A 27,858-nucleotide genomic window follows, 5' to 3' on the forward strand; every position below is an offset into this window, starting at 1 on the left:
GCGCTACATAAGCATACGGTTTACGTGCGCACTTTGTGACATAATTTGGTGTCAGAAGTGGGATTCTTATTGTTGTGCATTCAAGAGACATCGCGACCAAACAATTGTTGAGACAGGTTAGGGAGTTGTTTCAAACTTGAGATAGATACTATCTTTGAGCTTAAAGCAAATTGGTATCCATTTAATGGTTATAAGACTGTCATTATACGCAAGGTGTAATACAAGTTATTCTGGTAATTTTCACTTGTTCGGTTATACGTTGTCAGTCATCTGTCATAGTGATACGGATCACTGACTTAGCGCGAAAGCGGTACTCGCGCTGTGAAGCCTCCATTGTCCCCCCTCTCCCTTTTGTAAGGAACGAAGGTGGTTGTTGGGGTAATTTGATTCCGTGTAGGAATCTGGGTGAAGATTGTGTTGGTCCCGTGTGAGGATCTGTATTAAATCATTTGTTTTGACTCTCTATGCACATATAGTAAGTCAAGGTATTGATTCTGTGTAAGAATCTGGGTGAAGATATTTTGTTGATTCTGCAATTGAATCTGGGTGAAGATTTGGTTGGTTCCGTGTGAGGACCTGTAATAAATCAGTAGTTTGATTCTATGTATTATCTGAGTCTATATAGATCAATGTTGGGTTCCATGTAGGGATCGGTATTAGTTGCCTGTTTTGATTCCGTGTAGGGATTTATATTGACGCGTATCGTTATAAGGTTACTTGTAGTACCACTTTATTCTACGTGAAAGTAACAATTACGGCAACAGTGTTGATAAACATATTGAAGTTTGTTTATTTGAATTTGAATTGGTTTGATTAATTGTCCTAGAGATGGATGTGGAAAGATTAATTAAACTTGGAGAAAAATTGGAGTTAAGGGGTGAAGATCTCCGTGCTTGGGTGACAGCCCAGTTACAAGAAGATGAAGAGAGAAAAGAGAAGGAGAGAGAACGTGCCAAAGAAGAGGAGGAGATAAGCAGAGCACGAGCTCAAAGACAAGAAGCTCTGATGGAGAAAGAGCTTGAACTGCTTAGGTTAAAGTCGGAGTGTCAGGCTTCCTCCAACAACGACAGTATGACAAGTGACATTCGATCATTTACTCATGCTCCTACTGTTAAGAGTCCTCGACTTCCATGTTTTGACGAAAACAAGGATCATATGGACAGCTATCTGCTCCGTTTCGAGAGATACGCTAAAGTCAACGGCTGGGAATGCAGGGATTGGGCAATCCAGTTGTCTGCACTTCTCAAAGGGAAAGCACTGGACGTCTACACTCGACTGAGTGATGAAGATGCCATCGATTATGGGGTAGTAAAAGCGGCTTTATTGAGACGTTATAATCTAACGGATGATGGATTCAATGGAAAATTTAGGAAGAGTAGACCGGAACAAGGGGAGCGTTTTAGCCAGTTTGCGACTAGATTGGAGAGTTATATGGAAAAATGGATTGAGTTGTCGGGGAAAAGGAAGGACTCAGTTGCTGACATTCTGGATATGATATTGAAGGAACAGCTTGTCAGTGTCTGCGGTCGGGATTTGACGATTTTCATAAAAGAAAGACAACCGAAGACAGCAAGGGAAGTAATAGATTTAGGAGAAAAGTACATTGAAGCGCACGGTGTCGCAGGAACATTTTCCAAAAGTGGAGTGGCTCAAGAAAAATCAAAGAACGTCAATGAAAGTAGTCGAAACAACGTAATGAAGGACACTACCCGCTTCGCTAGCCAAATGGTTTGCCACAACTGTAAACGGCCAGGACATATGGCACGAGATTGTCGACAAAAGAAGCAAGCTGCTGCTGTGGTCGAGAGTCCCTTTTGTTATTACTGTCGGCGAAAAGGACACTTAATAAAAGATTGCCGTGAGAAGAAGAGGCACGAAGACAGGAAGGCACCTACCGGTATAGAACAAGTCTCCGCGATCACAGAAGATCATGAACCACAGAAATGTTTGAGACATGATAAGGTGGAATTAAAGTGCGGATGTGAGATGCCAATGATTTCTGCAGCGTGCTCAGGACATGTGCCAGTCGCACCTGTAATGCCGGTGGCCGTCGGATGGTTGAATGGGAAAAAGGTGAATGTGTTACGTGATAGCGGCAGTAGTTGTGTCATCGTCAGAAAAGGACTGATAAACAAGAGTAAGGATGACTGGAATAAAAAGGTCCTGATCTACTTGGCTAACGGAGAGGCTATTTCCGCACCACACGGTGAAGCTTATTTGGAATGCCCCTATTTTACCGGGAGATTGTCAGTCGTCGAGTTAGAATCCCCATTGCATGACGTTATACTTGGGAATATTGAAGGTGCCAAATGCCCAGGAATGCATGTAAAAACAATTACTGACGAGCAGGAATTGGGTCATGGAGATGAACTGAGCGCCGTACAAACACGAGGGCAACGTGAACGCAAGATCAAAGACTTGGTCACAGCTCCATCTATAGAGACAGGTGTAAGCGTCGACGAACTAAAGGAGAAACAAAAGCATGACATCACACTAAAAGCTGCGAGGGATGCTGCTACCAGAGGAGAGGTAAGAAACACAGGCAAGAGTAATACCAGTTGGTATGCCTATGACAGAGGTTTGCTGATCCGCTATTTTCAATCTCCAAGGGTTGAGCACGGGGATTTGGTAAAGCAAGTTGTCGTACCAAAATGCCTGCGTAATTCAGTCATGCGGTTGGCCCATGAAAGTGTACTCTCTGGACATCTCGCGGCAAAGAAAACGACAGATCGAATACTGAGTAATTTTTACTGGCCAAATATTTGGGAGGATGTCATGAGATTTTGTCAGTCTTGCGACCAGTGTCAAAGGTCAGCTCCGAGAGGAATCACCCCTAAGGTCCCTCTTACTAAAGTTCCGCTCATCGATGAACCCTTCAGTCGGGTAGCAGTGGATCTAATTGGCCCCATCATGCCGGCATCAGATAGAGGAAACCGATATATACTCACTGTGGTGGATTACTGTACGAGGTATCCAGAGGCCATTGCTCTGAAGAGTATGGAAACAGAAAGAGTAGCAGAAGGATTGGTTGACATCTTTAGCCGCACGGGAATACCTAAGGAGATGCTAAGCGACAGGGGGACGCAATTCACATCAGACCTGATGAAGGAAGTATGCAGACTGCTCTCCGTAAAACAAATCACTACTAGTCCTTATCACCCACAAGCCAATGGGCTTGTAGAGAGATTTAATGGAACTTTAAAAGGAATGCTCAAGAGGTTGGCTGCAGAGCGACCTCAGACTGGGACAGATACATCAATGCTGCATTATTTTCATACAGGGAGGCTCCTCAGGAATCTCTTGGTTTCTCTCCGTTTGAGCTCTTATTTGGAAGGCCTGTGAGAGGACCGATGAAAATATTACGGGAACTATGGACCGAAGACATAGAAGACCCGGATGTGAAAACGACGTATCAATACGTAGTCGATTTAAGGGAAAAGATAGAGAATACTGTGAAGGCAGCACACGATAACCTGCAGTATTCATCCTCGCGTTACAAGGCACATTTTGACAAAAAGGCCAAAGTAAGGTCATTTGAAAAGGGAGATAAAGTATTGCTCTTACTGCCCACGAAACATAACAAACTGGAATTGAAGTGGCAGGGTCCTTTTGAAGTGAAAGATGTCACGGGTCCGAATAATTACGTCATTAATATAGACAACACCAGAAGGACATACCACGTCAATTTGCTGAAAAGGTACTACGTGAGAGACGTGGAGAAGGAGAATGAAGTCGGTGTTCTTCAATGTGCCGTGGCAGCGGTTATCGAAGATAACGATGGTGATGGAGAAAAGGTTCTTCCTCGGATGGAATTGCCTGCTCTGAAACAGACTGAGACCAAAGACGATGTCATCCTGCATGAAGGAATGAGTCCTCAGCAGATAGGTCAATTGCAGGGCATGCTCCAGGATTTTGATGACGTATTGACCGATGTGCCAGGACGCACGAATAATTACATCTACGACATCCGTTTGACGTCGGATTGTCCAGTCAGAAAGAAACCATATCCCGTGCCTCAAGCATTAAAAACCACATTAAAAGAAGAAGTGAAGGCCATGCTTCGCGCCGGGATAATCGAGCCATCGGATAGTCCGTATTGTTCGCCATCTGTCGTTGTCAAGAAGAAGGACGGAACCATTCGTTATTGTGTGGACTTCAGATCCCTTAACAACATTACGGTGTTCGATGCGGAACCAATGCCTAGACTTGATGATCTGTTTCAAGAAATTGGGACATCATGTCACTTTGTCTCAAAGATTGATTTATCCGTGGATTCTGGCAAATTCCATTGTCAGACAGGACCAAGGAGAAAACGGCATTTGCAACAGAGTTAGGACTGATGCAGTTTACTGTAATGCCCTTCGGACTTCAAGGGGCGCCCTCCGCGTTCTCGCGGATGATGAGAAAAGTCGTTGGTGGACTTCCCAACGTGAAAAACTACATCGACGATATTCTCATTCACACTGCAACATGGGATGAACATTTAAAAACGTTAAGGACAGTTCTTCAAAGGTTGCGTGATTGCGGCTTGACGGCGAAACCGTCAAAGTGCCTGCTTGGTTTCCCGGAGGTGGAGTTTTTAGGCCATTCTATTGGTGGAGGGAATTTAAGGCCAACCATGGACAAGGTCAAATCGATCCAAGAGGCAAACTTACCCTCGAACAAGAAACAAATGAGAAGTTTTCTTGGGCTGGCATCATTCTACCGACGTTATGTGCCAAACTTCTCAGCAGTGGCAGCTCCCCTGACAGACGCGACAAAGAAAGGCATGCCCAACAGAGTGATTTGGGACGAACCACAGAAGAGAGCCTTCCAAACGCTGAAAAATATGCTTACATCGGATCCGTGTTGCGCCTTCCAGATTATGATAAGCCGTTTATTTTATCTACGGACGCCAGCGACACAGGATTAGGTGTGTGCTATCTCAGGAGCATGATGGAGTCAAATATCCAGTTACCTATTTAAGCAGGAAATTGTTACCGCGGGAGCAGAGGTACTCTGTTGTTGAGAAGGAATGTCTGGCCGTAGTTTGGGCTGTGAAAACACTAAATGTGTATTTCAGTGGTAAAGAATTTATAATTGAAACTGATCATGCCCCACTTCTGTATCTGAACAGGGCGAAATCAGAGAATGGGAGACTGATGAGGTGGTTCTCTTGCTTAATCAATACCGATTTGTCCTACGTTCCGTAAAAGGGAAGGATAATCATGGTCCAGATTATTTATCGAGATCGATGTGATCTTGAGGCATTTCGATGATCTAACTAAATGTTGTACCAAATTTAGTCTTAGGGGGGAGATATGTAACGAAACGCTTCCGTGTAGGCGTCAGTTTACGACAGGATGTACGTCGTCGTAGTATTAGTTGTTGTTGTTATTGTAATCCCTCTGGAACAACCCTTCTTTTGTTGATACAGGTCGTATCAGATCATGCACCTATGGCCCGGAAGTTTCAATTAAACTACGTAGTGTGGGTGTTATTGTGAGAAAGGCATCAATCTTGTTTTCTCCGTAAACTTATAAGCAAAGTAGGATCCCTGTATTCTACGGGAGTGACTTTGTTATGGTATGGCTTGATTGATATCTCGTAACTATGGGGCTGACGAATTTATTTATCCTTGATATGAGGATGTCCGGTATCAGGATGGGTTGTTGTTGTCCATGATTATGGAATCTGGGGGAGTTTTAAGGAATTTCAGATGTTTACGGATATGACTAACATCCGGTTGTGTGGGTAGAATTTTGCTTCGTTTGCTTGATTTTTGCCTATAAATGCCAGAGTTTTGAGCAGTTTCTTGAGACCACTCAGCGGAGTCTTTTAGGCTCATTGTCTCAAAAGAGACCACTCAGCGGAGTCTTTTAGGCTCATAGTCTCTAAGCGATAACCACAGCGGAGTCTTTTAGGCTCATTTGTTTAACTCTTGTGTAGAGTTAGATTAAAGTCTTGTGTAGACTTTGTAGTGCTCAAAGTTCGAGCTGAAACACGTTTTGTGTTAACTCTTGTGTAGAGTGTGATTTAAGTCTTGTGTAGACTTTGCGGTGCTCAAAGTTTGAGCTGAATCAAGTTGTGTTATAACTCTTGTGTAGAGTTTGATTAAAGTCTTGTGTAGACTTAATTTGTGATTTCTATAATCTGTTCGGCTCTGTGAATGAGCCGTTGGAGGCTGGGCTTTAACAAGCCAACTTTAGGCTATACGCTCATAGCTTGACACTAATAGAAACTGAACATTTGCCTGTTTTATAAGTTACCTGTGAAGAACCATTTGCTTATTTTAATATCAGAACATTGAGAAACAATTGATCTGTTTATGAATACTGTGAAATCAGAACAATTTCAAGAAGAGACAAATTAACAATATTAGAACAACCTTACAGTTTTTGTTGAATATCAAGGACACTCTTTTGGCTTTCTTCTACACGTCTGGATTGTGTTTAGTTAGTTAGTTAATTATTAGTTGCCTGTATGACTGTGATGGTTGCAACCTATCTGTGAGATTGTCTGATGTGGTAGCGGTTTGGTAAAGTATTGATAATTAATTGATTTAATTATATATTTTCATATCGCTTTCATATCATATTCATCATCACACCATCTCCATCAATTTGTCATCCATCCATTTGATTTCATACTTATGACATCTATCATTTCATCTTCATATCTCATAATATCTTTGTTATATTGTAATAAAATATATCTTCATTTAGCTTCAAAACCTTTATCAACGTATTGTGTTTGGTTATTGATCGGTGTCGTAGCTTGAATATAGCACACATAAACAAGGTTGCAAACTGCGCTACATAAGCATACGGTTTACGTGCGCACTTTGTGACAAGTAGTAGTAGTAGTAGTAGTAGTAGTAGTAGTAGTAGTAGTAGTAGTAGTATAACTATTAATAGTAATAGTAGTAGTAGTAGTAGTAGAAGTAGTAGTAGTAGTAGTAGTAGTAGTAGTAGTAGTAGTAGTAGTAGTAGTAGTAGTAGTGTAAGAGAATTAGCTTATAGCAAATGGGTTTAATGAGTTCAGTTAAACTTGGTCATTATATTGAGTACTAGAAAATTACTTTCTTTGATCGGTGTTACTTGGTATTTGGGGATAATAGTATCAAATTATAGTTGGAATTTATTATTTGGGCGTACAGATTATTTGAGTGTACTGAACGTAAAACTGAGGTTTACCAAAAGTAATATTATATCATAAAAGGCATTAATATGTAGGAATTGACGTTTCAGGTTTGAATATGATTTGATCTTACTCTTAGGGGTTGGATTGTAGACTGACAGGGAACTTTCAAAACTAGTAAGAGGTGTGGCTTGAAATAATTTACAATAGAGGAAAAAGATAGTGTTGCTAGATTCTAGATTACTATTCTGATTCTACTTTACGATGAGCTGCATTTTCCTAAGTTCTAACATCTTACTAAGAATCCTTATTTTACGGACTTAGAAATATTCTACGTATATTGAAAATGGATACTTAGGCAAAATGACTTTACATTTGGATTGATTTTACGAATTCGGAATTTATGAAACTGATTGAATTATGACCATGATATTTGATTTGGGTTTGGAATTTATCACAACAAATAAAGCTGTAAGAAATGAAACTTGGAATCTGGACTTTTATTTGAATGTCTTGATGTTGTACATTCAGTTATCATCATCGGCCCTTGAACTCTTTCGTCATTATTAACATCTACAACACAACGCAAAGGATAATACTACCGTCTATCAAAAACACCACTATGCGATCACAAGCCATTACATATGTGTGCAACTACGCCACAGTAGTAGTAGTAGTAGTAGTAGTAGTAGTAGTAGTAGTAGTAGTAGTAGTAGTAGTAGTAGTAGTAGTACGTAGGTAGTAGTAGTAGTAGTAGTAGTAGTACGTAGGTAGTAGTAATAGTGGTAGTAATAGCAGTTGTAGTAGTGATAGTGGTATTAAAATGCAACCCCTGGGTCCAATTTTATGTAAGCGTACTGCTCCTTGCTTTTTTTTTCTATTCTGTTCGTCCGCTCTCGATGTACGATGTTATATGCATCTGTTATGGTGACAAAAGCAGTGGTTTTAATGATCTGTTCCTTATGTTCCTAGTGAAGAGACAATGTTCTTGAATTGTAATGTACGTATCATTCCTCAGGCCAGACTTTATCCGATCATCTTCCCGGTGAACTTTATGATCGGCTCCAACAACATATGGACTATGTCCGTGCCAGCATGCCAGAATGGATGAGTCCCGAACAAAAGGAAAAAGGATTGTTCGCCGATTACCTCTTCAACGCAATCACGGGGAACTGGCGTAAGAAACGGCCTGTCTGGGTGATGCTGATGGTTAAATCATTGACAGAATCTGACGTCAGATCACGTGGTATACCTGTGTTGGATTTATATTTAGCACAACACGCGGAGCGTGATGGGAAGGTTACCGGCGCTGTGGAACGAGTGGAGGAGCAATGCGTACCTCTCAATCAACTTAATTTGTCGCAGGTGAGTTTTTGATTTCGTAAAGCCTCTACTCGACGAAATCGCGTCGTATCTCCGAGTATATCCTAGGCCATTAATGAAGCTTCGCTTCTCTGGCTTCCAGTGAGATACTCTCTTAATTTTGTTTTGAACCACATGCCTCTGTTTGTATGCTTCGTCGCTGACTATAATTTATTTTGGCATCCCTTAATTGGAATCCATGAGAGAGCTTCTAATGTGTTCCTGGTGGCATATTGTCACTATTTATGTGATTCCAATAGGCCATTTCTTTGAATTGCATTTATAATGTGTTGGTTGACTGCATAATGTACCTTTTAATAATCCACATAAGTTACGAACTGTAAACAGCAACAAAACCAGCGTAATAGTTTGGCAACTGATTTTGACTATAGTCCACAAAAAGGAAAAGTAAGGAGGTAGCAAAATTGAGTAATCTACTACATTCATACCTCATATTAAAAGCACTGTCTATTTATGTCACTGTACCAAAGTATGTCTTGTTAAATCTGTCATCATTAACAAAATAAACACTTATATATAGCCGATACAGTTTCATATACAGACCGATTATCATTAATAAATGACAAAGTCATTGCAGTGATAAATAGCTCTAAGCACGTATCATGATTCCACTTCCGTTTTCAAGCGTTGCAAGTATCCGTCTTGAATTTACACTTGACTGGTGTATTATTAATATAGCCACACCTGTAGCATTTGATTAGCCACACCTGTAGTATTTTGATTCTGTCCGTCTCTTATCATTGTTGTTGTTGTTGTTCGTGCTGCTATTTCCTTGTTTGAGTCCTTGTTGAACGGTTTTGTGGACTACGCTGACTTTGGCGAATCGTTCATTGAAAAGCGTTGAGGTTTGCACTTTCCATTGTTTGAGCAATTTCAATCTGTAGTAGCTTTCGTTGACTTCTTACGCTTCTCAGCCCGCAGACAACTTTATCCCGTAAGATATCCTCCAGGAACTATTTGAAATCACAGTGCTGATCAAGACGTCGAAGTGATGCGATGTCATCAGCAATCGATTCATGTTGACCTTGTTTTCCGTTGTAAAATTTAAATCTTTCATAAATCACGAGAGATTTTGGACGGAGATGATTCAATAACGTCGTTTTTAGTTGATCATCCGATTTTTCTGCTGTTTTCTTCGGTGAAAGAATGCTTTTCAAAAGGTCGTATGTGTCGGATCCAAAACACTAAGAAAAACAGTCGTTTTCTTTCTTTTCAATGAAACATCGTTTGCCAGGAAATGCTGTTCCAGTAAGATTCTTAATCACCAGTCAAATGGAATTCCTCGATACGTCCAAGCAAAGCCATACTTTATAAATCTTCGTTCCACGAACCCACACGAAGCGATAAGATCCCAGGTGACAGAATAGTCACTGTTCTTGTATATTACTTTGTCAATTACTAGTAACTGCAAACACTTTAATATGAAATGTTCATTTCCACAGTTGTGAATAGTTATTAGTTTTTTAGTCCACAATTTGTACATAAATCCTCGTCGCCATTTTGTTGTGTTCTTAGATCATATAAGACGTATTATTCCAAGAATCAACAAACCAAATTGTTAGTTAAGAACAGTTATTAAACAACATAACATAAGATACATTTGTACAGAATGACGGTTGGATACAGAATGACTCCCAATAAGGTAGCCAGTAGAATAGACGATAGTTGTGAACGATGATACAACATTAGATGTCGATATTATTTACGAATCTTGAATACAATAACATTCATTCACAACATTTTCCTATTAAACTTAAATGCTGGCGAACTAACTTCGGAGTCATTGCCCTTTTAAGGTAACAAAACAGGTTTTTAAAGGATATTAATTATCTTTCTCAATAATTAAAATTTTTATCATTACTGTATATTAATATGAGTGTTTGGTATTCCGCTGCGTACTTTGGTCTCACAAATTATTTTTCCATTTTAATTGGATTTAAATATATAACAAAATACGAATTTTATGTCGAATTTTTCAGGAAATTTAAACAGAAATTAATTCCTTCCTGAATAATGTATCGAATTTGACATTTGTTTGAAATATCACGCATTTTCAAAACATTTTAAATCTTCACGTCCAGAATACTCAAGCAACCTTAATTTGAAACAAAAAAAAGAAGTTTCAACGAAGTGTATTCAATCTTAGGCTTTCGCCAATAAATCACACACTTTGATGACAACATACATGAAAGTGGGAAAAAAATGGTAAATGGAACCAAAATATATAACGATACCATTAATAACCACAAAAAATACAACAAACGTAATACCACCAATAATAATAATAATAATAATAATAATAATAATAATAATAATAATAATAATAATAATAATAATAATAATAATAATAATAATAATAATAATAATAATAACAATAATGATAATGACGATAAGAATAAAAATAATAGTATTATGAATAATAATAAAAATAACAATAAGAACAATAACAATAATAATATTACCATCACCATTACGACCTCCACCATCACTACTACCACCACCATTACCATTATCACTACCATCATTATTACGTTTCCTGATATAGAGCGACACAACCTTGTGTACTTCAATTATTCCATGTCAAGGATTGTTTTCTTTGTTTTAAAGAATTTTACGGCGTTTGCGACGCATGTAGGTCATTTCAGGGCATTGAAAAGACAGAAAATGTATAAGGTAGTCTAAAAGTATACTTTAGTCAAAGGCACCTGCGAATAAATAAGACAAAGGTAAATAATGCGGCTAGGACAGGGATTTATATTCCAAGAGTACCCCTCAGTGTACTTAGTTTGAGATCGCTTAGAAGTCAAAGCCACAATCAAAAGATCCTAACAAGTGAAATACAATACTTTTTTTTTACAAATCATATTCAAAACAGCAGCAACTAAAAGAAGAACGTATTACAATTCATTATCGAGAGATACTTTTACAAAGGAAGACAGAAAACATTAATGATAAAAATGTACTGCTAAAACTAATACTATACATCTGACTGTTTCCCCGTAGCCAAGGACTCCGACCAGTGTCACGACAAAGCAATGCAATTAATCTAATTCCGAGACATAGAAGGGGACAAAAAACACAGCAAGTGACCTCCTGTCCATTATTCTTCTAGCATGATTAGTGATGACCAAGGTATTGATATTTTATTTTGACTCACATCATGAGATGCTTCTCACAAGTTGAGAGTCATGTTTGGATAGAAGAACAAACGAAAACATACCAAAATAAAAAAAAAACCCAAAAAAAAAAACAAAACAAAAACAAAGTGACAATTCATATCCTAAGGCAAGGGAGACTGCTCAGTTTGTCAGGGCCAGTTTGTCACAGGCTCCAGATTAGCGCAAGTAGGCCTTAGTTTATTTCTTTGCCTTCCTTTGTTAGACTGTAAATATGATGTGCAAAATGATATACAATTACTTACGTTTTACGTTGTCCTGCATATAAGAAATTAAGATACCAGACTATCTGTTTAAATCTCGAATATTTTTGTTTGCCTACATTAATTTAAGCCCTTCATTTTATACTTCTCATAGCTTCCAGTTGTAATGAACTTTTTCACACAAACTGAGTTGATCTATATACAAACAAAATTATCTCTTAAAATAAGACTCATGAATACGATCGCTTTGTTATTTCTTTAAGTGTGTGTGGAATGATGACAGTAATAATTTCAGCACTTGAATACTAGTTGTAACTTAAGTTTATCATTCTCCACCTTCAAACTGGTCCCTCTAAAATTTCAATTAAGCTTGTTTCATTTTGTATGCAAGCCAAAGAAAATTACTTTGTAAAATTTCAACAATGAATGCCCTGTCGCGAAAACATTTGAAAAATAGAATTCAATTCCTACTATCGATCAATCAACTATTCGTTTACACCTTTTGAGAGTGTCGGTGATAACTTCCACCATGTACAGGTTGAGGCAGGATCGGCGTGTGACAAACTGGGTTTGTGACACACTGATATGATTCCAAAGCAAGTACCCCCTTTTCTCTCGACAAACACAACCACTCTCAAACTCCTTACTCTACTATGTATTTCTATCTCAGAGAGAACAAATTCTTATAATTGTACACTATACATTTATTCAAGAAAGCATTGCACCATTTAAAACATTGTTCTGATAAACATATTTAACAGCAGAATATTTGGAGAATTACCTCCCTTTATATTTACATAGGAAAACATGCACTTAGAAAATGTGTATAAGTCAATCATGGTGTCTAGAACATTGACGAGGGCAGGTACACAACAGAGTAAATTTTATGGAAGAGATTCCCTAACCCACTTGCATCTTTTGAAACATCCCTTTGATGAAACTGGGATAATCTCACTAGAGTTTATAAATGATTCACTTAGTCCATGCGAAGGCGAGTGGTTTATTTATATCAAGTTAAAGGAGGGCACATAAAGTATAATGAAGTTGAGTACATTTGCAAACTCGATCTTTTGATGTTACTTCATAAACTTCGATATTCTTTTATCCAGGGCACTGAGATGAACATCTTTATGTACACTGAAATAGAGAATTGAATGAGCTTTCTGTTGATGTATACCATGATACGTTATACCCAATATGGTGGCGGCTCGAACGAGTGTGAGCGTATTCTTGCTGATAACTATAATATCTTATATTTTTTACTTCACCTTAACGTTATCTGTCTTACTATACAGTATGAAATTGGCACGGGTGAATAATTGGTGAAATAAATGACAGCGAATTAGAGAAAGAACAGTAAACCTGAAAACTTCTTGTAGACAAATACCACAACGAAGACGACGAGGACGATTATAATGATGATGATGATGATGATGGTGGTGGTGGTGGTGGTGGTGGTGGTGGTGGTGGTGGTGTTGGTGGTGGTGGTGGTGGTGGCCGTTGTAGCGGTCTTTGTGGTCGCGCTGGTGATGGTGGCAATGATGGTGGTGATTAAAACAGGAAGAGCAGGGGGAGGATGAAAGAAGAGAACAGAGCACAGCTTATACAAATTAAAGATTCAAGCTAGCGGGCAACAGATTCATGAACACTATTTGTTTTGATTCACCTGTTCCCTAATCCCAACTCCAAGGTACAGATAGGTGCACACGTGGAAGTGTCTTTACTTTGCCTCCTATCCCTTGCACTACCTTGTAATCTGGATCCGATCTGATCTGATCTTTTCGAAACACTCAGCCTTTTTTCTTTGATCTTCCCCCACCCTATTTTTCACGTCGCCCCTTAAAATGCAGACAGTGTTTATTTGAAAACGACACAAAACACTGCCTTTGTTTTTTGAGTGGCAAAGGTGTAGAGTGTAGGCGGACTGCTAAAAGAAAATAAGCTGTCCTCTGATTCTTGTAGTACCAATTTCAAAATGCTTGCTATGAAAAAAATCAGAGGAAAATTTGAATTTGAGAATTTTTGCTTCATTTTCTCTTCTGTTCAGAAGTATTATTGGAATACGAATAGTTGTCAGCAACTAACGGAAGTATTCATTCATGTAGCCGGCAACTAAATTCTCTCGGGAAATCGCGGATCTAAATTCGGTGCATTGTATCTATGTGTAGCGTATCAATCTGGTTTGCTTTTTATGTAGTTTGGGATTATGATGGATGCTTTCGGGTCGTTGACAGATTTGTGTTTTCTACGGGAAACCTAGCGCTGGCTTTTCAATGTTTTCCAGTCAAGAGACTGGAGGGAGGACGTGACGCAGCCAGGGTCTCTGGATTTGCATCCGGTTGCGAATCTTGCAGTTGCCCATTTTACTTTTCGAATCTTGACTATATTATTTTATGCGTACGGGTCCATAGCGCTGGCATATTCTAATATTGGCCTGATTAGCGCGGTGTAGGACTGGACTTTAATGCTTCATGGGCATTGCCACACGATGGAGATCATCCCAGATGTAAAGGAACCGAAGAATGCATATGGTAATGAGATGGTCGAATGCGATGCTCTTATTTAATAATAATGACAACCACGAAACAGTTCACGATGAAGATGATGAAGGACAGAAAGACGGAGAGTTGTCAGAAACATTACCGTCCTCATCAAGCTTTTATTGTAAAAGTTTCTCGGTGACAAATAAAATGGAAGGATCAAAAATTAAAGATAACTCAGCAAATGAGGTTAACAATATTTTGTGTAACGGACTGCAAGCATCAGATAGGGATTGATATTGAATAAATACATGTATATCAAACTTTCTAATGAGAAAAAATGGGCCCTTACATGTAACCCAGAAATATTTAAGATGGTTCAAAAAGAAACGAGGGCAACTGATTCAACCCTTTTAAAAGCCTAAGTTCCATGACAATGTGTTTCGATAACCTGACATGTATTCCATCTTAAAGTGAGTAAATTTAACAAAATTCTTATTCAAAGACTTCAGTTTGAGAATGAGTCTATATATATATTTTTTTTTTTTGATAATTCTATCTTTATATAAAATATTTCAAGTATAATTATGAACAAATTCTACAATATTTTTTTTAGCATTCGCTCTCATCAGGAGTGACAAAAATAAATGTAGTTTCAGTTTCCCAACAGGATAATTTAGAGACTATGTGACTATGTTAGCAGACGGTAAACCTAATGGAACAGAATTGATAAATGACTTGTATTGATATATCCAATACTTTTCAAAAGATTCCAATGCACATTTATGTTTGAAGGTCAAGTTTATAAATATACGGTGCTGCCTCAAGGATTTCAAGTGTGGCGGTTTTTTTGGTTTTATTGTGGGTTCGAGTCCAACCGATAAGCTCAATGGTCTGAATTAGAACTAGTATGCGCACTATGGCTCTCGTTACCAGCTGCACCACTCAACCTACACCACAAACGGCTCAGGTTTAATCTAGGGGCGATTAAGAAATAGCCTTAGGGTCCCTTATAACTTTATTGTATTAATAACAAGTGAGTCAAGACAATTCTATACATTAAGTTTAATTAGTTTGTTACAGGAAAAGATAGAGAAAATAAATATTTATTTAATATCAGGAAGAATGAGTGGATCTAATTTATTATTTATTTATTTATTTATTTTATTTTAATCATCTGTGTCAGTATATGATTCATTTGAAAATGGTATAAGCCCGTTTGGCATATCTTTTATTCTTGATTGAGGCAAATGTATCAGCTAGTTCAAGGATTGGCTCCTGGTTCTATGGTTTTCTTGACTTCACAACAGTGTGTTGTAGTTATGGGCTGACAGGAAGGTTCTGGTGTCGGCGAGGACTGACATCAGGGATTGACAAGTAGGCAAGGATTGGGCGCTGGGCAAGGATGCGAGGCAATGATGCTAGGCAGGGACTGGGCAAGGACCTTCAATTAAGAGTTTAAACAAATAGGTCTTAGAGCCAAATCTAGTTTATCTTTCGCCACCGGGTCGTCCTTGAGCGACACACCATAATAGCTTTTATTTGCCGACCAAAGGCAATTAGAAGCAGTAACTCAATGATAATGGTTACAGTTATTGCATTTGTATTATAGGATCTCGAAATAACTTAATAACAAAATGATTAAATACAAACGATAGTAATTTTAATGAAACTTGGATGATAATAAAAGAGATAAGTTTGATCAGAAGTCTTAGCTTGTTGTTGTTATCAGTTCATGATTTGTGAGAGAGAGGAAGACTCCGCTCGCTTCGTCCAAAGCTCCATTCGACTTTTTCGCTCCCTACATTACCCCCCTCCCAGCTGTATACCACATAGTTTACAGCGCTAGTCTTGATATCGAGGAGGGAGCCTAGACTGTCTACCGGACCTGGTGGTAATTGTAACGTCTCTATTTGGGCGTGTTTTGTCCGATACCGCCTCTTCCAATGTAGCAGGTTGTGTATCTGAACCTGGTTCTAATTGGGACTTCCTTGTTTGCTGTATTGTTGTTGGAGCGATATGTGCTGCTTTCAGGCGATCTACAGTTACCTTCTCTTTTTTCCTTTAATGTCTAATACAAAATATTTGTCATTTGTCTCTAAAATTCGATAAGGGCCGTCATAGTGCCGTTGTTTACAACGGGGTGAGAGTCAGTGCAAACGTAAACGTAACCGGTAGAAGTTAGATTGGTAGGCATGTAAACAGTCTGATTCCCATGAAAGTTGGGCGGAGTTGAAGCCAGTGATTGCATGGTTGCTTTGAGTTGTTTCACGAAATCTGAACTAGGCTCTATGTGCGGGGTGTTTTTGGGTTGCAGTATTTCTCCTGGAAGACATAGTGTTGAACCGTAAACCATTTCGGCAGGTGAGCAATCGGCCTCAAGTCTCCAAGAAGAACTAATTCCCAGAAGAACCAATGGGAGTTCCGAGTACCAATTTGGAGGAGTTGTTCTCGCCTTCAATGCACTTTTGAGTTGTCTGTGAAAGCGCTCGATCATCCCGTTTGCTTGTGGCTGGTATGCCATCGTGTTGTTGGTCTTGATGCCAAGCAACTTCCCAAATTCTGACCAAAGCGTCGAGGTGAATTGTCGACCTCGGTGAGAGGTAATGTCTGTTGGCACACCAAACCGCGAAATCCAATGTTGTATAACAGCTTGTGCGCATGTCGTAGCATGTGCATCTGGTAGTGAAATTGCTTCGGGCCAACGAGTAAAACGGTCTATTATGGTGAAAATGTATGACATGCCTTGACTTGTTGGTAAAGGGCCAACAAGGTCAACGTGTAGGCTAGAAAATCGTGTGTCTGGTTGTGGTAAGCGAATAATTGATAACGGTGATTTGGTATGTCGACTGATCTTTGATGTTTGGCAGGCATGGCACTCTTTACACCAGCGACGAATATCTCGTTTCATACTCTCCGAAACAAAACGCTGACAAATGAGTTTTTGTGTGGGTCTTGGGCCAGAGTGTGATAGGCCATGCAATTGGTCGAAAATCAGATGTGTCCACGATTTGGGTAGAATGGGCCTTAGTCTTCCAGTTGACGTGTCACAGAGGATGACATGGGTGTCGAAGTCGACATATTGGAGATTTAAGCCTGTTGTTTTCGACATGTAACTCTCCATCTCTCCTGAATCACGTTGGTCTTTAGACAAACGTGCAAAATCTCCCGGGGATAGGTTGTGAGCTCCCTTGGATGATGCATTGATTGTTAAACGGGAGAGGGCATCAGCGACGACATTGAACTTTCCTCGGAGATGTTGTATATCTGTAATAAATTCGGCTATGTAGGAGAGGTGTCTCGTCTGCCGCGGCGATCAATCCGTTTGACTTCTGATCGCCGTAGCTAATGGTTGTTGGTCAGTGTAAATTGTGAACGACTGGCCTTCCAGAAAATGACTGAAGTGTTTGATTGCGGAATAGGCGGCGAGGAGTTCTCGATCAAACGCACTGTATTTCTTCTCTGTTTCAGACAATTTCCGTGAGTAGAAAGGAAGGGGAATCCACGATTTACCATCATGTAGGTGCTCTATTTGCGCACCAATAGCTACGTTTGAAGCATCGACAGTGAGGCTCGTCGGCACATTTTGACGAGGATGATGGAGGAGGACGATGTTTTTGGGAGAGTTTTTGGCTTGTTCAAAAGCCTTTTGACAGTCTGTGGACCATTCGATGCGTTGGCCTTTGCCGCTTGCCTGAGCATGCAGTGGGGCAAGTGTGTCAGCGATGTGTGGCATGAACCGATGATAGTAATTGATCATGCCGAGAAATCGTTGGAGCCCGGTGCGGTCAGTTGGTGGTTCACTGTTGACTAATGCGGAAACTCGGTCAGGGTGTGGAAGAATATCTTGCGATGTGATACGGTGGCCACGAAAGTCAAGTTCGCTAGCCCCAAATACACACTTGCTTTTGTTGATAACCAACCCGTTGTCCGAAATAAGCTGAAACAGATGGTGAAGGTGTTCACGGTGTTCTTCATGGGAGTGGGTGGTTATTAGAATATCATCGATGTAGCCGAATGCAAAAGGAGCGTTTCTCAGGATCCCATCCATAAGCCTCTGGAATGTCTGGGCAGCATTCTTAAGGCCGAATGGCATACGTACAAACTCCCAGAGACCAAATGGAGTAGTTATTGCGGTTTTTGGAATGGATGTAGTTGCGACGGGTATTTGGTGATAACTCCTAACAAGATCGACTTTAGAGAAAACTTTGCACTCTGCAAGTCGTCTATTGAAGTCCTGAATGTGCGGTAAAGGATATTTGTCATCTTTTGTTTGTGTGTTGAGGTGGCGATAGTCACCGCAAGGTCGGAGTTGCCCGTCAGCTTTCGGAACAACATGAAGAGGTGAAGACCATGGAGAGTTAGAGCGTCGAATGATCCCTATTTCTTCCATAGCCAGAAATTCTTGTCGAGCTGCTGTCAGTTTATCCTCGGTAAGACGACGAACTCTGACGTGAACTGGCGGTCCGTCTGTAACTATATGCAGCTCCACACCATGCTTGTTGACAGATGAACTGAATCTTGGAGTAAGCAACTGTGGAAATTCTGACAACATGCATGAGTATGAGGTTTTCTCTGCGAAGGAGAGTCCCGAAACCGAGTGGGAGGTTCTAGTTGGCTGAAGCGAGGCTAAAACACTGCCGAGTGACATAAGGCGTCTACCTTTTAAGTCAATGAGGAGTTCATGTTGAATAAAAAAAAATCTGCTCCAAGTATAGGTCTCGTGACGTCTGCCAGAACGAACTCATTTGTAAGAAGCTTTTTTTGTCCAAAGTGGAGTGTGAAGGTTCGTTTTCCCCATGTACGGATAGAGGTACCGTTAGCTGCTAATAACGGTGAGGAGGGGGAGTTGCATTTTCCCTCGTGGACAGATGCTGGAAAAACTGAAACGTCCGCTCCGGTATCTATTAGGAAATGTATTCCTGATCGTCTGTCCGTGATTGAAAAGGTGTTCGTGGCTATGTCTGGTGCGCCAGCAGTCGCCACTTCTAGCTGCTGGCCTTGTCGTTTCCCAAAGGAGTAAAACTACACCCTGGCTGACACCGTTGAGCTTTGAATCCAAACTTCGTGTGGTAAAAACACACAAACCGTCTCTGTTGACCAAATGATCTGTGACTGTTGTGCCCGATTGGGTTTGAAACTCGCGGCGTCGATGTGGATTTGTCCATTGTTTTCAATAGGTGTGAAACCGCCACTGGATTCTTGTCTTGTCGACGAAGCTACGACATTGTTTGTGGATCCATAGTGCCATCAGCAAGTCTTGCAGTTGCTTTCGTCTCCCAAATCCTGTCAGCAGCCTCAGCTAGAACATCTACGTCGACGATATTCTGACTAGCTAAAATGCATTGGATGTCAGGAGGGAGGTTTGACAGGAAAAGTGCCCGTTTCAATGTTTGGGGGTCATCATTCAATGAGTTGATTTTCCTCAGCAGCGCTGTTGTTCGTTTGTCACCCATTCCGTTGAGATTAAGCAGTTCGAAATCCTTTTGGGCTTGAGACTTGCCGAATGTCTTGATTAGTGATTTTTTAAGCGTCTCATTTTTATTTTCATGTGAAGGGTTTGTGAGTACTGCCTGCATTTCTTCTGCAGTGTTTACATCTAGAGTGCTAACAACATAGTCGTATTTCGTTTGGTCTTCTGTGATACCGCGAGTGTTTAATTGTGCTTCAATTCTTGCGAACCAAACGTCTGGTGACTTTGTCCAGAATTCTGGCAGTTTTAGTGAGACTGCCCCAACCGTGCTTTGACTTTGTTGGGAGGATTGGAGGACAAGGAGTTGTTGCAAAAGGTCAGAAAGTTCGTTTTTATGTTCTGCCATGTTCAGCGTCGGGGTCACCAGTATAGGATCTCGAAATAACTTAATAACAAAATGATTAAATACAAACGATAGTAATTTAATGAAAGTTGAATGATAATAAAAGAGAAAAGTTTGATCAGAAGTCTTAGCTTGTTGTTGTTATCAGTTCATGATTTGTGAGAGAGAGGAAGACTCCGCTCGCTTCGTCCAAAGCTCCATTCGTCTTTTTCGCTCCCTACAGTATCAAACATCAACTGACAGTTGAGCTATCTTACATGATGATAATTTAACAGGGTTATGTCTCTTATATTTTATAATTTATTTTTATTAATTATAATTGTGATTATTATAATGTGTGGCCGTGGATTGGCGGTAGATTACTGACATCATGCAATATAAATATTGAATATAAATGAAATAATAGCATAGATCATAAACAAATGTTAGCTATAGTATAATATACATATAGATATAGTTTTGTACAAGTATTTCAACTTATGAACATCCATAGAATAAAGCACAAATAAAATATACACAAATGATAACAGTAATGGCATTGAATTCACAGTAATATCTCGTTCCACTTTGAATAAGTTAACCAGTAATAATTTTACCTTCAACCGAGATAATACTTGAACGTTTTACAAGTTTGAAGTTTAAGAATTGGTCATTCTTCCTTGGGATTCTTAGTGTGTGTCTGATTCGGTTCTGAGATGAATTTGGTTTTGTAAAATGAGGCCACGCCAAAAAATTACGGGGATGGCCAATTAGAAAGAATGTTCCTATTTAGATAGCCAATGAAATCCAGATACTTTTGATTAACAGCTGGGTAGGGAGATACCGGAGAGCTAGAATATTAACTGCAATTTTAGCTAATCTGAACGAGACGCGAACCTGAGGGTATATGCACACCTGAAGTCTTGTTTGGAAAGGACAATTAGCAGGAGATACGCAATCAATGGACAGGCCATTGAACAGATGAATAAGCCTAAAGTGGAAAATGAGTGGTAAAGTCTACAATGGGTTTGAAGAGTGTATGTTTACATTAGCTTAACTGTAGAATAAAACTGTCCATGTTCTGAGTGTTTTAACTCAAAGTGTTAATTTAGCAAATATTGTTGTCCGCTAGAATTGAAAGTGGTTTTGAATAAGACGCTGACGAATGATAAAGGAATCATAAGAGAACGAAAATCGTTCGTCACATCAAGCTAGTCCAAGATTGTTGAAAAAAAATTTAAGTGCTTTTTTTTTTTTTAGAAAAAGAGGTGGTTTTTGTCAAGCGTGTACATATATGATTTCTAATTATAAGGTTCTAGTCATGAAGAAAGTCAGGAAAATGTAAAAATTACTAAATAACTTTTACACATATTCTCCTACAACATTGTTTCGTCCTGACACTAACTGATTATTCCTCTCTGACCTCGTGTTGCTATGCCAGTCAAGCTATTGACATGGATGCCTTTTTAACTATTATTTTATAGTATGAGCCTTCAGTTCTTTAATCAAAAAATTACATCAGCTATCGTATATTTTATTAAAAACTTGTCAAATAAACATTTAAGTTGTTTTATTTTTGACTCGAAAATTTAAAAATAAAGCATAGCTTGGCTCTGAAATCAACCACTAACCGTGAACCGAAGACTCAAAGCCACCTTAAGTGATTGCCTATCACCCGGAGTAAACAACCCACACATCCCGAGCATCACTCACAAATTCAACACATAAAAAATGCATAGTGTCGTCAGGATTTGCGATAAAATGAATAATATGAAACTGAATTTAAGCTTCGATTTTATTACAAGAACAGATCAAATGAACGTTTCGGTTTTCCCTTTATCAACAAAACAGGATGAATGAAACACTACAGATGAATGAAATAATGTGGTAGTGGCGTTGTTACGATGACATCCTAGCAACACCACTACCACATTATCTCATTCATCTGTAATGTTTCATTCATCCTGTTGTGTTGATAAAGGGGAAACCCGAAATGTTTGCATTCAGTGTCATATTATTTATTTCTTCGAACTTCGAGCAGCAACATTTACATTACTCAGGAATTGCGATGCAATTCTTTTATCGGTATGTTAAAATATTGTGAGAAATTCTCACTAAACTGGGCCAGACCTATTTGTGTGCTTGATATGTACTTAGGGTATCTCAGGTCTTTTGACACAGGAAATAATAGTAGCCTAATAGTCAAGGGAACGAAACGAAATGACATGAAATATTCTGATTGATTAATATTTAGTAACGAGCGAACCATCAATTAGTATTACCGTACTCAAGTCATTGAGATTAGAGCAACCATACAGAGCATTGTCAACTATAACTAGTGACCTAGACGCGACGATGATATCAGGCGCTACATAATGCGGACTTGAGCAAAACAAGCTCGAAACTACAACAATTACACAAGGGAGCAAGAACTACGAGTCGGAGACAAAGCCTTACTGTTACTGCCCCTCTGGAGATAATAAATTACAAATTGCATGGCCCATACACCTTCTCAAAGAAAATGTCCAGAACGAATCTACTGAATAGGTATTTCGAGAGAGACGAATAACCAACCTTGATGTCCTTACTGGTAACTGGGGATGTGGGAAGTAATGAAACCTTCGCCCTGGACCAAACTACTACTGAGTCAGAGACGCGATGTAGACATCAATTCAGATTTTAACCAAGAGCGAAAGGACCTAGAAAGACGCCACAAACTCTGCTTTACTGACAGACGTGAATATACAAACTTATAGGAAGTAAAATTAACCCTTCTTGACGTTCGGTACAAACCCTATCATATCACGTCCCACTTTCTAAGGAAAAAACAATAGAAGTCGAAATGCAGACCATGCCATCTACATAAACCTCCATGAACCTACCGTCTTACTTCGAAAACCCAACGGTAACACAGATTGTGTATTGATTATTGACAACCTAGTGAGGTTACTGAATTTCAGCCAGAACCACTTCCAGATCCCAACCGGATATTCGCCTCGATAGCAGGAAACATATTTATCAGCCATCTTGATCTCACCAAGGGATTTCGTCAGGTTTCTTTTCGTCCAACAATACAACAATAATCTTCATTTTATGGGCGACATTAAAGTCGCATCGCCCACCTCGGAAACACACATGCAGGACCTGGAAGCACTGTTCATTCGACTGCGTGAAACAGGGCTCAACGCACGACAGACTAAATGCAAATTAGAGTACGAAACCCTTGACTTCCTATGATTCACTCTTCAATATGATACAATGTGAGTGTATAAAAGCCTCTAAAGACCACTTAGTCGACTATTAAAGCCGTCATGTGGAAGTTTATATACAAATCAATGATAACGATAACCATTGAGCAAGACAGGCCAATGGAATCATGCCTAATTACGTTGGCCATCAACAGCACTATTTCTCTAACATTATACAAACAGTTACGAAATATGTAGACAGATTTATTCGATCAAACGGGGAACACTAGTTATTCCACCAAAGTACACATAACTTTCTCACATCCCAGTTGCCTAATTTTATAACACTGCATAAGGTACCACACGTACAATTCTCACGGGCTACTGTACAATTGTATAACTCTGCGTTAATTACAGATCACCGAAAAAAAAAATCATCAGGTGCTCTTGGAATTGCCCGGTGTACCACGTGAGAATGAATCTACCAAAAAAAAAAAAAAAAAAAAAAAAAAACTCTAGAGAGCCGCCAGATCGACTCTATCCACACGAGAATGATTCTAGCCCAAGGGTGGATAACTGCTTACAGAAAAAAAAATTGTTAGAGTTATTGTTTTTAGGGAGCGATGTACAGACCAGAGAGAGGGGCTTTGTATGTATGTTTGTGCGGTATGTGTGCGTGTGTGTACTCAGTTCACGGTCAGCTAATCTGGCCTTCGAGAACAAGTCAATCATGCAGCCGAATATGACCCCTACCAATAGTAGTTGTAATGGCACCACTACTACTACTACTACTACTACTACTACTACTACTACTACTACTACTACTACTACTACTCCTACTCCTACTCCTACTACTACTACAACTACTACTACTACTACTACTACTACTACTACTACTACTACTACTACTACTACTACTACAGTAACTGTGCCGTTTTATTAAAGAACACACCATGTGCTATATGGTTAACATTGCATATACTGTGTTCTTAAAAATAACGGCACTACTACTACTACTACTACTACTACTACTACTACTACTAATACTACTACTACTACTACTACTACTACTACTACTACTACTACTACTACTACTACTACTACTGCTACTACTACTTGGGAATCATTAGTTCTAAGATAGACATGTTCAATATTATTTTGTTTTAATAAAACAAGTCAGAAGTTTGTAAATTTTAAAAGGGCCATCGCGTGACATCGTAGTTGGTAGTTGGTGAAGTGATTGTGCATATTAATTATGAAGATGATCTATACTTTAGGATATAAATGTTAAGTGTTATAATGCGACCAAGGCTTAGTATTAATATTTATAGTTTCTGAGAGTTGGAAAATGATTAAATAAATTAGAATTTAGATCGCAAGCACTGCAACAACAGCTATCCCATTAAATTGAGGATTTTGAGTGAGCAAGGAAAATTTGGATTGCCTTGCCAGGCATTGAACAATAAATAATTTAAAAATAAACTAAAATTCCCTTTATCCATCCCATAGGGGGAAGTTGTCTCTAGGGTCTATTCCGAGGGAAGACGTCAGCCGCAGTGCAGCGCCGCAAATTGAGCTTGGGCAAGGTGACTTGCTCAATGCCACACAACGTAGCGGCGGGTGATCGAACTCGATACCTTTCGGGTACGAAGCAAAGATCGTACCGCTGAGCCAAGCTGCCCCTAAAATCTCTGGTTTGTCTGTACAGAATGGTTATGGTTTCACACACAATGACCACCCATAGAATCATAGATTATAGTTTGATTCCGTCCAAGTCAATCAACCTTTTGGAGAAAACAAAGCAAAAGTACAACCTAGAACCCGCCTTTCCTCGCCCCCGCCCCCCATTATCTCACATTTCCTATTTCTATGTATCTCTTAGACTTCAATGTTTTCCACAACCCCCCCCCCCCCCCCCTTCATCATCTTTCACGGCCACCCTCTTCTACCTTTTTGCTTATAAGTCAGTTCCAAGTTTCACGGTGTAACTTCCTTTCGTTTTAATTTTACTTAAGGTTGTTCTTTTACGTATTAATGTCATTAACAATAACCAAAACCTAGAGAGAGAGAGAGAGAGCGAGAGAGAGAGAGAGAGAGAGAGAGAGAGAGAGAGAGAGAGAGAGAGAGAGAGGGTGGAAAAGAGGAATGATGTGTGAATGAAATTGGGACCGTTTAAAATTGTATTGAAAGAGGAGTGAGTAGTTCGAGTAAGATACATTTGAAATCAGTCTTAATTTGTTGTATTAAATTGTAAAGACGTATAAGTGCATTGTGAAGTAAATATGCTATGAGGATCATATTGTTATAAGATCCACACATTTCTATTAATGTTTATTATATTTTATCGACCAATGTAAACTACTAAATTTTGCGGATAATAAATATGTATTACTATTAAAAATACATAAAGAATATTCACAATAATTTAAAAAATCAAAGGTAAAAAGAGACATGGCACACAAATACTGATCTCAAATAAATAAAGAATTTTAGAAAATTAAAATCGAAGTTTTTTTTAAACACGATAAAAAGTTTTTGAAAAACAAAACAAAAAAAAAAAAAACAAAAAAAGAAAAAAGATGTCATTCTCAATAAAGTAAACTTTATAAAAAATATATGTTTACAATGGGAATCGAACCCAGTACTTTCGAGGTTAAAGTCTGACAGCTTGCCCACTGCGCTACGGAGCCACCTAACTGTTCATCACATTTAATAAGGTCTTTCTAAAATATTATTTTACCTTCAATGCAACTTCTATTTTCTGGTTCTATATTTCGATTTTTTAGTTTATTATTATTTTTGTATGAATTTATTAACTAAGACATCCTATAGATGTCACAATATAACTTTTGCCATGTCCGAATACAGAAACACAATATCGCTAATGAAATTGGGTGGAATGCGCATGCGTGACGGAGGTGCATAAAAGATACACCTTCAACGGAGGTGCATAAAAACACTACGTTATATAAAAAAAAATAATTTTGTTGTTGTTGTATTTTTGCAGCAGTTATATATTTACCAATCACAGTTGTGCAATAATTTCTCACCTAAATATAGTAATAGACCTACAGAGATGGACCCTGCACAATGCATTTGATTTGTGTAACGTACTTTTTCTGCATCTATCCACACTAGCTACCACTGTAGACACATCTCAAGACAACAATAGTGTGGTCTAATTTCTATTGCTAACTTATATTTCAAACTTCAACTACAGTATTATAGTATTATATCAAACATTTTTAAAAAGTATAATGTTATCTTCTTCTCATTCTTCTTCTTCTTAACAATCAAAAATACGGTAGGCGTACATTGTGTAGTGTGTAGTGTAGGCGAGCCAACTGCACACCCTTTTTAACCTTGAACAACGCGCGCGCTGACCTATGGCCTTGTCGGACCTCTGACAGGGCTTTCCCATTGTAGCGATGCTAAAAATAGTGCAGGCGAGTTGGCGAAGAGGGTTATTCTAGATGACGTCACAAAATGGCCCAAACTGGTGCAAAAAAAAAAAAAAAAACTCGCCAGGGGTATTACTCTCGGTTACTTGAAATTTTCAGGTGCGAGTTATTTCCCTTTGTAGAGTGCGTTTGGCATGAAGAGAGTAGAATTACGTTGGCGGGGCTCACGCCAGGTAAACTCTAGTGTCTCTGGCGGCCGCCAATCTAACTCTAGAGTATTTTTCCCTTGAGAGTCATTCTGGCGTGCTACACCGGCCCTGTAGACGGGCCCCGTAGAACGAAAAGTTTCGTGAGTGATTCGTCCCTATACAGATGTCGCTGGTCACACGCCAAGTAACGTTGAGAACTATGACTTCCCATTCTAAGTGTTACGATGGACTTCTGTGACCCAACTATAACAGGGTAAAAGATGCACCAGACTACTTCTGTCTTTGGGGAAAACTATCTAACTTCTAATTGTCTTTACCTACTTGCCACTTCTCCTACATAGACGCGACAATAATCATCATCATCATCATCATCATCATCATCATCATCATCATCATCATCATCATCATCATCATCATCATCATCATCATCATCTTCACCATCATCTTCACCATCATCATCATCATCATCATCATCATCATCATCATCATCACCATCATCATCATCATCATCATCATCACCATCTTCATCATCACCATCATCAGTGTCATTATCAACGTAATCACCATCGCCACCTCTATCATTCCCAATGTCACGCCTATCACCATTCTCTATTCTTTTCAATCCAAATCCCAGCAATCAAACCATGTGAATGTCTATTCCAATGCTAATAATACTGATTTTACTTGATAAGACAGACAACCTTCAAGTCCTAAAAAACATACAGTATTTATCAAATTCAAACAATTCCTTTCAATGCCTTTCTTTCGTAAGCGCCAGAAGACTATGAGGCCGGTCGGGCGATGTGTCTGACAGAAGATTAATTAAGTATAGTGGCAACTTGAATCGCCAACAATTTCTATTCAAAATTCGGAGTGAAATTGGATTTTAGCATATATCCTGATT

The 27,858-nt window shown here is 39.1% G+C and overlaps 1 protein-coding gene across 3 annotated transcripts in view; it reads left to right on the plus strand.

Moving 5' to 3' along the window:
• LOC144979021 (metalloprotease TIKI1-like) overlaps positions 1–27,858 on the plus strand; it is a 316,998-nt gene that overhangs the window by 84,824 nt on the left and 204,316 nt on the right. For all 3 annotated transcript variants that reach the window (XM_078925638.1, XM_078925643.1, XM_078925646.1), the window contains exon 4: positions 8,138–8,484. In XM_078925638.1, coding sequence (XP_078781764.1) covers positions 8,138–8,484 — 347 coding nt within the window. The remainder of the gene's footprint in view (positions 1–8,137; positions 8,485–27,858) is intronic.

The sequence above is a fragment of the Berghia stephanieae genome, chromosome 1, assembly GCF_034508935.2.
Source record: "Berghia stephanieae isolate SIO BIC M18660-M18661 chromosome 1, UCSD_Bste_1.3, whole genome shotgun sequence".
NCBI classification, from domain to species: Eukaryota; Metazoa; Mollusca; class Gastropoda; order Nudibranchia; family Aeolidiidae; genus Berghia; species Berghia stephanieae.